At 37.3% G+C, this 12,018-nt stretch overlaps 1 protein-coding gene across 2 annotated transcripts in view; it reads left to right on the forward strand.

The window, feature by feature from the left end:
* TMX3 (thioredoxin related transmembrane protein 3) overlaps window positions 1–6,544 on the forward strand; it is a 46,069-nt gene extending 39,525 nt beyond the window's left edge. For both annotated transcript variants that reach the window (XM_079941827.1, XM_079941828.1), the window contains one exon: window positions 1,436–6,544. In XM_079941827.1, the coding sequence (XP_079797953.1) occupies window positions 1,436–1,696 (261 nt within the window). In that variant the 3' untranslated portion in view covers window positions 1,697–6,544. The remainder of the gene's footprint in view (window positions 1–1,435) is intronic.
* The last annotated feature ends 5,474 nt before the right edge of the window (window positions 6,545–12,018 follow it).

Raw genomic sequence — 12,018 nt, forward strand, 5'->3', positions numbered from 1 at the left:
CACTAATAATTGAGACTATATCGATATATAGGTTATGTCTAACTAAGGTAAAATCTGGAATTTCAAAGGATTCGGTAAAAGTACATATTCTTAACTTGCAAGATAAGAACGAGTACATATTTACGTTAAGAAAAGATACTAATCAGGTGGATATTAAGTTTCTCCAATTATTCATTTCTGTATGATTGGTGAGTTAACTGGAATTCAGAATCACTGAACCTGATAGCATGACTTAAAGTGTTTTTCAGAGTTTCTTTCCTCCTCCTGCCCTTTTCAGCCCTTGGATCTGAAGCCTTCTTGCTGAGAACTCTAAGAAATCTCTCTTACGATCCCAGCTTCCACTGTCAGTCAGCCTGACTGCAGGGCAGCCCTAAATTTGTTGGAGCTTTAAACTTAGTTCTAGTTGTCTATCTTGAGCTCCTCCACGGGTATTTTCGTTCATTACGGCCAAAAGCAAAACAGAGCCAACCTTCTTCTGTTGGTGGGAAGTAAAGTCACGCTAATGACTCATCAGTTACTCCATGCATCCTTCAGTTTGTCAGTGGATTGGGCCCTTATCCCATTATGTGTGGCTGCTGCCCTAGCCTCCACTTGGTCTTCACACTTCCTCTTGCCCTGCCTCCAGTCCTCTGCCTAATTAGTACCACTAAAATAATCAGTTCTGATCACTTTCCTTCCCTTTTCCTGTGATGCCCCTCACAATTCTCTGTCCGTCTCACATATTCTCCTCCTCAGTCTTTGAGCTCACACTGTACCCTGGCCTGCCTTGTTCTTACGCTTATATTTCTGCCTCAAAACACCTTTATTCTGTGATGCCTTTTTCCATTATCTCAATCCAAAGTGACCCTGCTCTCTGAACTTGTCTATTTAGTTCTCAAGAGTTATAGTCACAATCCATAGAATATATTATAGTTGCAAAACCTATTCAGTTAAATTGCTTTTACTTTTCTGGGAGCCGAGGAGACAGTATATAAACTGAGGGAAATTATTAAGTTAATGTTGCTTTACTACTAACCAGACAAGTAAAAAATTGTTAAAAATGTTATGTGAAGAGAATATTATATGGTCAATAACTACCCTTCTCCATAGCAGATTCCTATAGGCAGGATATAACTGTACAGCTCTTGGCACATAATAGCCATCTCAAAAGAGACCTTTGTGATTAATGTGAGAAAAATAAACATCTTTTGAAAAGGTAGTGGACAACTTGGTGCCTTTTTCTGCTGCCAATAGCTGGTTATACATACACACATACATGGGTATAAACTTTCTAAAGGGCCTTTCATGTGATAGTCACACGGAAATATTGACATTGATTCACTGGAACTAAAAGCAAGTTGGATGGCAGCAAGAGGAAGAAATCTGTAGTGGTTTTAAATTCATTTGTGCTTTTTATATCAGAATACAAATGAGGGATGTAACTATCTTTCCACAGTCTATATTCAAGAGCTCTCCACTTATGGGCTGCTTTCTCTTTGGCCTGCCACTGGGTGTCATCAGCATCATGTGCTACGGCATCTACACGGCTGACACAGACGGAGGTTACATAGAAGAACGGTATGAAGTGTCCAAAAGTGAGACGGAAAGCCCAGAACCGGTAGAAGAGAGCAAAGAAAAACAGGAGCCCAGGAGTGGGGACTCTCTGGTGCCTGCAGTGCAAGAACCCAAAGATGTGTTAGAAAAGAAGAAAGACTGAGACTTTACCAAGATAAAATATTTCATAGGATTTCAAATTATTAAAGAGTCTATTCATTGAATTTAGACATTTAATCATGACCTTTACAGAAGAGAACACGGTGTTTGTATTTTGCTGACATCAACTGCATGGGTTATAAAATAGTCCTTCCGTAAATGGGGAGATGTTTGGAGCAAAGAGATGAAACGTTTGTCTAAAACAAACAAAATCAAAACACTCCATCAAAGTTTACCTTATAGATGTTGTTCTACCAGATCAGTTCTATTTGCATGTTTCTCTATCTGAATATTCTGTGACAAAATTAAGATTCTTGGGCAGAATATTTAAATTGGCCAGGCAGGTAGAAGATACGTGTGTGATAGAGAAAAATAACACCTCCACCTCCTACCATCCATTCTCCTCATGTTTTGGATAAGATTTATATGGACAAAATTAAGTCTTTAAAATTTAGGCACTTTAAGGAGAACTAATAACTTTTTCCAAGAATCAAATTAAGATTATGAGATAAAATAATTTGGTTTTATACAGCATAGTGATTTTATTTTGTTATTTTTAAAGGAGAGGAAATGTTACTTTTTACCTTTATACTCAGTTACATTATAAAACTTTCATATGGGCCTATATCGTGGGAAAAAAAATAGTCTTATGTTTAATCTTTGCAGCAGAAACAGGATTTACTTGGATCAGTGATTTCAAATGATGCCCTGGACACTGAGAAGGTGTCTCAGCCAACACTGCAGGAAGGGAGGGGGGTCTCTGTCACCCCTACACTGCTTTAGCCAGAACAGCATACTTCTATTTCTCTGTTTTATATATTGAGATTTCGTCTAAAATTTTTTCTTTGGTAAAAAGCTCCTGCTGCTTTTTAAAAAGTAATATATATCATGTTTTTATTTTATGGTATGGTAACTTTATAGTAATTTATAATCTAGTGTGTGTGTATGTATATCTATATATACACATACACACATACATATACACATATGAAATTTATTGACATACATCTGTTATGTAATATTATGGGCGTGTCTGTGTTCATAATGAGTAATGAGTGGCATAATCAGCCTGTTAAAGAAACTTCATGTCCAGTGATTAAAGACATCTGCCAGTTACCTTCTCCGTCCTCCCCGTTGTTATCCATTTCAGCTAATGACCTCTCATCTTCTCTCCATAACGGAATAACATAGGAATTCTATCCCAAGTTATGTACGAAAACTGGTATCTTTTAAGTAACAGTGTGGTATGTTTATGGTAGATTAGTTTATGTTTGAGACCTTCATTTTAGCTAAGTTTAGGATTTTTATTAAGTGACTATAATCTGGGTGGTTATTCATTGAGTTATGAAACATTTTTAAATGTTTCATCACTTTAAAACTATGTAATTCATGGTCCTGATAGTGAAGCTGTTTAGGGCTGTGGTCCCCTGGGCAGCCTGGGGCTATTTCTGATGCCAAGCTGATCACTACTAACCTGAGGCTCTTGTGCCTTTGTCCTAAGGAGTTACTAGGAATTGCTCTCTCGTACCTTTTAGTATATAGTCATTACTTGTTCTTGATGTTTGGCGCCCCACTATTATCATTTTTATAAATGAAGCACGTATGCAGTCCCAGGAAATTTCACGAAATACTAGAATGAAATGTTATTCTTAAATGGAAACTGGAGAAAAATGCTGTTAATTTAACAAGGAAATTTCTCTCTGAAGAGTAATGAGACAGTCTTTTGGAAAATAGATATTAATGTTGGCAGCAGTCAAGCTTATTTTGCAGCTGTGAGAAGCTTAGCTAAATACAGATGCCTCACGTTAGTCTCGGCCTGGTAGGGAAGTTACAGCTTAGCCACTACCAGTGGCAGGAGGAAGCTGTAAAAATGTCATGGCTTCTTTCTTCATGTTTATCACTAACAGATGTCTGTTACCTGCATGGTTTTGTCTTTTGTCAAGCACACCTATAAATTAAAGACCAAAACAGGGAAAAGAAAAAAAAAGGAGCAAAGCTTAATATGTATCAACAAAGTCCAGTGTTCTTTGTATTTCGAGATTTTCTTGTCTATAAATTAATGCCTTAGTTCTCTGTTATCTTTTTTCACAACACTATACTGTTGCCCCATATTCTTATTTGTGTTTTCAAAATGTGTCTATTTGGGAAACAAAACGTGTAGATGGTTTGTAAGTGAATAATTTTTTTTTATTAAAATTTTGCTTCTTACTTGTCTCTACTTTAGGATATTGTCACAATATCCTCACAAAACAAGTTGAAAGTTTTTGCTCACTAGTATGGTTTTCCCCTCAATGTGATATCAGCGTTTACTAGAAATGCTGTTTTTGTTTTAGGAAAAATTACTTCAAAATAAAGGAAGGTTTCTTAATGAATCTTGTAGAAGAACATAGATATCATCCTAATTCAGTGATGAATCTCACTGTGATTACATATCAATGGGGGGAATACCCTTCAGTAAGTTGGAGTTTTGCCTTCTCTTTCAGTGGCCATAAAGTTCTGTTTCTGATTTCTAATATTCAAGATGCTAGATGCTTGCTGTTGCTGAATCTGGTGCTCAGACAGTTTTTAAAGATATTTCAAAGAGAGAAAGTGCATGTTTTTATGGAGCAGCGCACCTCATTATAGCTTGCCGTCCTTTTTGTTTCATTGTATACGTTAATATTTCTCTATATCTGAAACTCAGGTGGATTAGACCTGGAGTTTTCACTTGCTTCTTTATACATAGTGCTCCCTGGTATCTGAGTTAGAAATAACGTGAAGAGCCAAATGTCTAGCGGCTGAAGGACAGGTCTATATGAATAGTAAAACAATTAGCTATATTGTTTTCATTCAGTGGATATTTGTTCTTGTTGATATTTCTTGTGTTTTGTTTCAGGGGCTTTTGGGTTTTGATTTTGCAAAAAGTAATTTAAATATTTTCATCTTTGCTTCACATGATATGGAAGTAGGACAGGGAAAAATCACTCAGCTATTCTTTTTATATAGAGAGTGCTCAAATAAACAAGTGTAGGATGTTAAGACTATCAATTAATTGGTGGGATTAGGTTTGCCATTTTATTTTTATAAATATATATTTTTTCTGAATGTGTCTGAGTCCAAGAGTGGGCAAAAAATAATTTTCTACTTTGGACTAATCTATAAAGGGTTTTGAAAGTTTGTGTTACTAACTCGTTGAATTCATGATATCCTGCCTTAAGGCACCAATTGTAAATCTTCATTTTTCTAAAATAAATTAATTGAAAACATGTAACCGTTTGTTATTTTTACCATTTATCTTTTGGTTGTCTGGGATGTAAATAATTCTCTATGCAAAGCAAAAAGGACAGTTGAGACTTCATCTTCCACAGTGGTTTTTTTTTTTTCCTTTTATTAATTGTAAGTTATTTGTAATTATAGAAACATAGTTTTAAAATTTAAACAGACTTGATAGAGATAAGATTGTAATCTAATTCTTTCATATTGAAGGTGAAGAATCTGAGATTCATAGGTTTGATATATTTTGTATTTGTAAAACCTGACCATTTTAAATATTAATTACAGAGTTTAGAGCTAGAATAATTGGATTTGAGTCCTTGATCCAACTGCCAGAGTGTCATCTTGGACACAACACAACCACCCCTCACTTTCACTGTCACTAAAATGGGAATCTAAAGCCTCAAGGTTTTCTTTTTTAAAATAGCAAACAAATGGGGAAAGTATATTATGAAAAAACAAACCTTTATGCAGATTAATGTTTTGTAATTTGTTTTTCCCATTTTATGCCATGAGCATATCTTTTAGTGAGAATCACTCTGGCAGAGGAATAACAGCCACAAAATTGGTTCCACACAGCCTGTGGATGTGTGCAGACTGACTGGTTAGAACGGGCCTCTTCTGATAAGAGCCCTCAGCTTTTTTCTAAGTCTATTCCTATAAACAGAAAAGATGTTTTAAACAGGTAGTAAAAAAAGGGGCTATTATTTTGTTGCAGTTTATTCTTTCAGCAAATGTTTATTACATGTCTTCTACGTACTCCTGAGGGTACAGCTGTAAAAGGCAGTCACAGCCTCAGTCCTCATGGAGTTTTTAGCTGCAATAACTGGTACTCGGGCTTACTTCAAGCGCTCATTTGTAAGTTTTCTACTTTTCTGTTTTTCTTAGTTTCCCTTCTCATATAATTTGTTGTTCAGCATCTAATTGTTGCTATTAGATCTTTGGGCTCTTTGGGACTCCGAGGGTAGGAGACCAGGACAATACAGCTGGCATCAGTATGAAGGGTTGGGATTTACTCAGCATGTCTGTGACTGTCCGTGGGTGGATGACACGGAGGGGGAGCAGTTCAACGTGAGGGAGCTCTGGGAGAAAGCAATCTCCAGGGACACAGCCAGCTTCCTGGGGGGGTCAGAATCCCCACATGGAAAATATGTAAACATAAGCCAGCATAAGGCCATAAATGCAAGCACTAAAGCCACCCTCTACACCGACGTTCACAACCGTCCCTTCCCTTTCCAGCAAATGTCCCAAAAGAGTGTCGGCCAGCTTTTATATGGTAAATTTTAGTTGGGTGGATGAAGCAGTCGAGTGAAACTGATGAATATGTAATAGGAACTGAGGATATTTTTCCTCTCATTCAGAGTTTTCACATCGATCCGGCATCCCTGTCTTCATCACTAGGGTCACTTAAAGATTTATGGAACAGTGGTTTTCTTCCTTCGAAGTTGTTTGATACTCTGCAGTTTCTGAACATATGTTTGATGTTAGTAGAAATTCTATATCAAACCATAAGAATCCAGTCACAACTACAGTAAATGATCGGATTTTAATGACTCATACAATGACATTTAGTATTTTGATGTTGTACACTCAAAACTAATCTGTGTAACTAATAAATCTGTGTTAAATTCCTTTGTCTCCTTTTTATTCTTAAACTGACTGTTAAACTATAAGATTCTGAATTGGCATTATTGAGACTTCTGGACTGTGTGACTTTTCCAAACAATACTTTATTGTTCTAAACCAAATAATTGATAGAAGGACTTAATATTAAAGATTTTTGTAAAGTAAAAGATTACTCCCTTTTTGTACAACAGGTGATTTTGAAAGGAATAAAAGAATTTACAAAATTCACCCTATTTTTGGACATAGGTTAATTTCACATTTTTAATAAAAACTAGGTAGTTTAGTTTTCAGGATTATCATATAAACCTCTTTTGCCCAAATTATTACCCTTACTACAGTCTATTCCTCTCAGTTGACAGTATGATCTCAAATTGTGAATTGCTGGCCTTCAAAATAATGAGTTTTTCTCTATGGTCCTTGTAAATACATAGAGTGATTTAAATATTAACTGTGAAGCATAACGGTAGTTTCCACAGGTGCCTAAGGACCTCTAGGAAGATACACCGGGAACATTTTTTTCTAGAAAGATCCAGTTATTTATTAAATTATGAGGTACTCCTCAGATATTATGGAGGAAAGTCATTGATGATTAATCTTTTTTTTAATTTTTTTTTTACATCTTTATTGGAGTATAATTGCTTTACAATGGTGTGTTAGTTTCTGATTAATCTTTTTAAATGTATAGTATGAAGTATAGTTTAAAGAGCCTTTGGAGATAAACTGCGGTTGATATCTGAGTAGAATCGCTCAATAATTGTTTAAATCTGAACAAGTCACTTAACCTCCCTTGCTCATTATCTCTGATGGGGGGGGCAGTGGCTTGTCCCCCCCATTCCCTTCTCAGGAGTGAAGTTGGGAACCTTAAACTCGGTCGTGTTATCATGTATGTGCATAAAGAGGCTGAAGTTTTATGGGACTCGGTAGAAAAATGTCAAGACGTTAGGGTGTGTTGGCCACTGCCTGTGATCTTCGGGAAGGTCCTTATAGGAAAGAGACAGCATGGGAAAACAGGAAGGGAGCATACAGCTCTGCAGAGAGCCTTCTCCCTGAAGCCAACAGTATGTGACTGAGGTAAACATTTTCCTTTTTTACTTGCAAAAGCCAAGTTCCTTGCTTCAGGATTAATTTAAGAATCACTCACATATGGCCACAGGGAACGATAGTTTAAGAGTCTCCTGACCACGTTGCTCACTCTACTGTCAAATGATGATCTCCTAGCTCTCTATCTGGAAAAACACGGTATTTCCAGGAAGTAGTAAGTGCTGTACGTTGTTTTCTTATCTGAATTTCTGTGGGGAAAAGGATTTCAGTAAATGATGCTAAATCAGTTGGCTATCCCATGGGGAAAAAGAGTGACCACTGATTGATCCCACCTAACACCATACACAGAAATTAATTCAAAATGGATCATAGACCTAAATATGAAAAATTTTCTTAAAGAAAATCTTCCTGACCTTTGGTGTAGAACAATTGCTTAAAGAGGACACAAGACGACTAACATGAAAAAAAGTATCAATTGAATCTCATTAGAATTAAGAATTTCTTTTTATCAAAAGACACCATTAGACAGTGAAAAGAAAGATGTTCACAATTTTTACATCTACCAAAGGACTTCTATCCAGAATATACAAAGAACATTTGTAAATCAATAAGGAAAAGACAACCCAATGTAAACAATACACAAAGGATGGGAATAGGAACTTTACAAAAGAGAATTTCCAAGTGGTCAATGAGACTACTAGCAGGTACTCAACATCACTCCTCATTCAGTCTCTTGATTTTAAAAATCTCACAAATCTGTTATCTCCAGCTTGTATATCTGACTTGACATCTCTACTTGGGTGTTTAATAGGCAGTTCAAACACCATGTCCTAAACACTTTGATTTTCCACCAAATGCCTGCTTTTACTCAGTCTTTCTCATCTCAGTAAATGGTAACTTCGTTTTTCTAATTATTCAGCTCAGAAACCCTGGATCTATCCATAGCTTCTTTTCTTCAACACCTGATATCTGATCTGTGAGAAATTGTTAGCTGTATCTCTTTTTTAAAATTTATTTATTTTTGGCTGCGTTGGGTGTTCGTTGCTGCGCGCGGGCTTTCTCTAGCTGCGGCGAGCAGGGGCTACTCTTTGTTGCGGTGCGCGGGCTTCTCATTGCAGTGGCTTCTCTTGTTGCGAAGCACGGGCTCTAGGCACGTGGACTCAGTAGTTGTGGCTCATGGGCTCTAGAGCGCAGGCTCAGTAGTTGTGGCGCACGGGCTTAGTTGCCCCATGGCATGTGGGATTTTCCTGGACGAGGGCTCGAACCCGTATCCCCTGCATTGGCAGGCGGATTCTTAACCACTGTGCCACCAGGGAAGCCTTAGCTGTATCTTTAAAGAAGTCAGGCTTCACACCATTTTCCAGGTTCCCATCTCTATTCAGGCTGCTGTATCCGTTACCAGGCTTTGCTGTTCCACCCTTGCCTGACTGCAGTCCACCATCAAAAGAGCAGCTAAAGGGATCCTCTTAAAATACAAGGAGGATCGTGGCATTTGTCTGCTCAGAACATTCCAGTGGCTTCTTATCTTACTCAGCATAATACCCATGTTTTTGGTTATGTTATTGGTTGAAATATGTCCCCCAAACTTCATACATTGAAGTTCTAACCCCTAGTGCCTCAGCATGTGACCTTATTTGGAAATAGGTTTGTTACAGATATAATTAGTTAGCATAAAGTCATACTGAAGTAGGGTGAATCCTAATTCAGTATGACTGGTGTCCTCACAAAAAGGGAAATTTGGGGACAGACACACATGCAGGGAGAATGCCATATAAAGATTAAGGCACAGATTGGAGTGATGCTTTTGCAAGCCAAGGAACACCAAAGATTGCCAACAAACCACCAGAAGCTGGGAAAGAGACATGGAATGGATGCTCTCTTGCAGCCTCAAGAACTAACCCTGACAACGTCTTGACCTTTGACTTCCGGCCTCCAGAAGAACAGTGAGGCAGTAAAATTCTGTTATTTAAGCCACCAGTTTGTGGTACTCTGTTACGGCAGCCCTAGCCAACTGATACAGCCTATAATGCTTTTTCTCAGTCCCCACTCGTTACCACTTTTCTCTCCTCCCTATCTCCCCCCTCCTCTTGTTCATTCCATTACAGCCTTCTGCCCCTCGCTGTTCCCCAAACCCACCAAGCATGCTTCTTTGTCCTTGCTGTTCCCTTGGCCTGGAATAATGTTCTCCTGGATGTCCTCACAACTCACGCTCTCCTTATTTTAGGTCACCTACCCATTAACACCTTTATTAACCAGTCTGTATGGGTTACACCTCCTGGCCTCCCACTTTCCCTAACCCCTTTATTCTGCAGCTTTGTTTTGTATAAGCTCTTCTTTATAATATTATCCATTGTTTGTTGCCTGTTTCCCCTCTCAAATACACAATAAATGTAAGCTCTGAATGGTCAGACTTTATTTTTTTTCAAGGCTATACTCCCAGTTGCTAAAACATGCTTGGCATGAACTATGCATTCAGTAAAGACTTGTAGAATGAATGAATGAGTAACTGAATATAGTGTATTTATATAATGATGTATTTATCACTAGGGTGTTAGAGTTGAAGGTTTCTGATTTTTTAAAAAATCAAAAGCACACATTTTTAGTTGAAGATATTAAATGCATGTTCCAAAAGTATCTAAATGCTTAATGACTTCAGCAATAAAAAAAGATAATTAACATAAAAGAATCATAAGCTTTGGAAATATTTTTGTATTTATAAAACATGTAAAATATGTATTAATATGGAAGATTGTTATATTATTTAGCTTAGGATCTAAAATCTTAAAAATCTATATGGTCACTGAAAATAAGAATAGATTAGAGGCAAGAACATGGAAACTTTTAGGTAATCAGACATTCTCTGCCCCTCAAATACAATGGAAAAATAAATATCTCTTTTGCAAATGCCCATCTAAAATTGTTAAGACTTTGTAATAATTACTATATTTTAAGTCAAGGATTCTTAACGAGTAGGGCTTATCAGGGATTCTTAACCAACAGGGCTTATCAGAATTACAAGAGCATCGATTGCCTCAGATGAAATATACATAAATCCTAGAAAATCTATTTGGTTGGTCTTGGATGAACTTCTGCTTGAAGCCAGAACAAAGAGAAAAAAACCTTCCCCGGTTGATTTCCACATGTACTCCACGTGGTGAACCAATGGCTTAACTGATTAGTAGGAGGGGTCAGAGTGTCAGTGCCTTTGAGAGAAGTTGTATTTTTTGTGATTTCCTTGTGAGCCTTCAGAAGTCAAAGACGGTGCAAGAGCATGACATGCTTCAATAGCCCCATTGTGACCCCTCGGCCTTGGCCGACTGCGAGTCAACTCACTGGCATAGCAGTAGCAGCTTCAGGAAAGTGATATTTATTCTTGAACACAAGAAAGTAGGTTATGTGCAGCTGGGATGATTTACTTCTCATTTCCCCTCAAGATGAGCGATGGCTCAGGGGACTGAAATCAACCCCTTCTGTAAGGGGGCATGTGAGACAGGGGAGGTCTAAGGAGATATGACCCTCAAGGTTTCAAACTTTCACTTCATCCTCATGAGTCATTTGTGTGGAAAATGAAATTTAAAATGCAAAAGTATATGCACAGTTGTGCTTCTTGCTTCTACACAATTTAATGTAAAACAAGATTTTATGGGACCAGTAGCTGTTCCCAAATATAAATTGTGTGCCAAGATGTCCACTTAGTAATGTTAAGACCAAAGCCAGAAACAGCCAAAGCACAGCTCTGCGGGAGGGCATTTCTGCTGGACCACCCTACAGTGCAGTGCAGTTCTAGATAATGGGACTCCTGTGCTCAAGAATAGTTTCTTCACTAGGAAATTGGATTATTTGACTTCAGACTGTAGAATAATAAGAAAACACGAGGAACTAAAATTTCCAGTGCCCATGCAGTGATGCCCGTTAGAAAGAGAAGAGATGGTACCATGGCTTTGCCCCAATAACTCTGCTTTTCATCAGTTTTGGGTGTTCTAGTTTTTTTTAAAAAATACATTATAAAGACTTCTTATTGTATATATTAGAAAGAAAAATAAGTAAGGCAAATGTGGCTCAATGTTTACAATTGATAATTCTAAGTAAAGGACATGTGGGTATTATGTACCCTTCATCTAGAATCACCAGTTGTACTATTCTGGCAACTTTTATGTAGGTTTAAAATTTTTAAAAATGAACGTTGGGGAAAAAAGTAGAGTAGGCCTTATAGTAAATTCTTGTTTCCTGTGATAATCTTGGCAATACATCGAGATTTTTTTTTTTTTGAACACTCATAAATTACTTTCCAATACTTGCTTTCAGCTCAGATCCCAAGTTTGAGTAAAATTTGCTCTGAAAGTCCTCAAAACGCAGAAACATAAAAATATTTTCTTTAAAGCCCCACAGGGGGTCAGCAAACCTTTT

The sequence above is a fragment of the Stenella coeruleoalba genome (genome assembly GCF_951394435.1).
Source record: "Stenella coeruleoalba genome assembly, chromosome: 14".
NCBI lineage: Eukaryota > Metazoa > Chordata > Mammalia > Artiodactyla > Delphinidae > Stenella > Stenella coeruleoalba.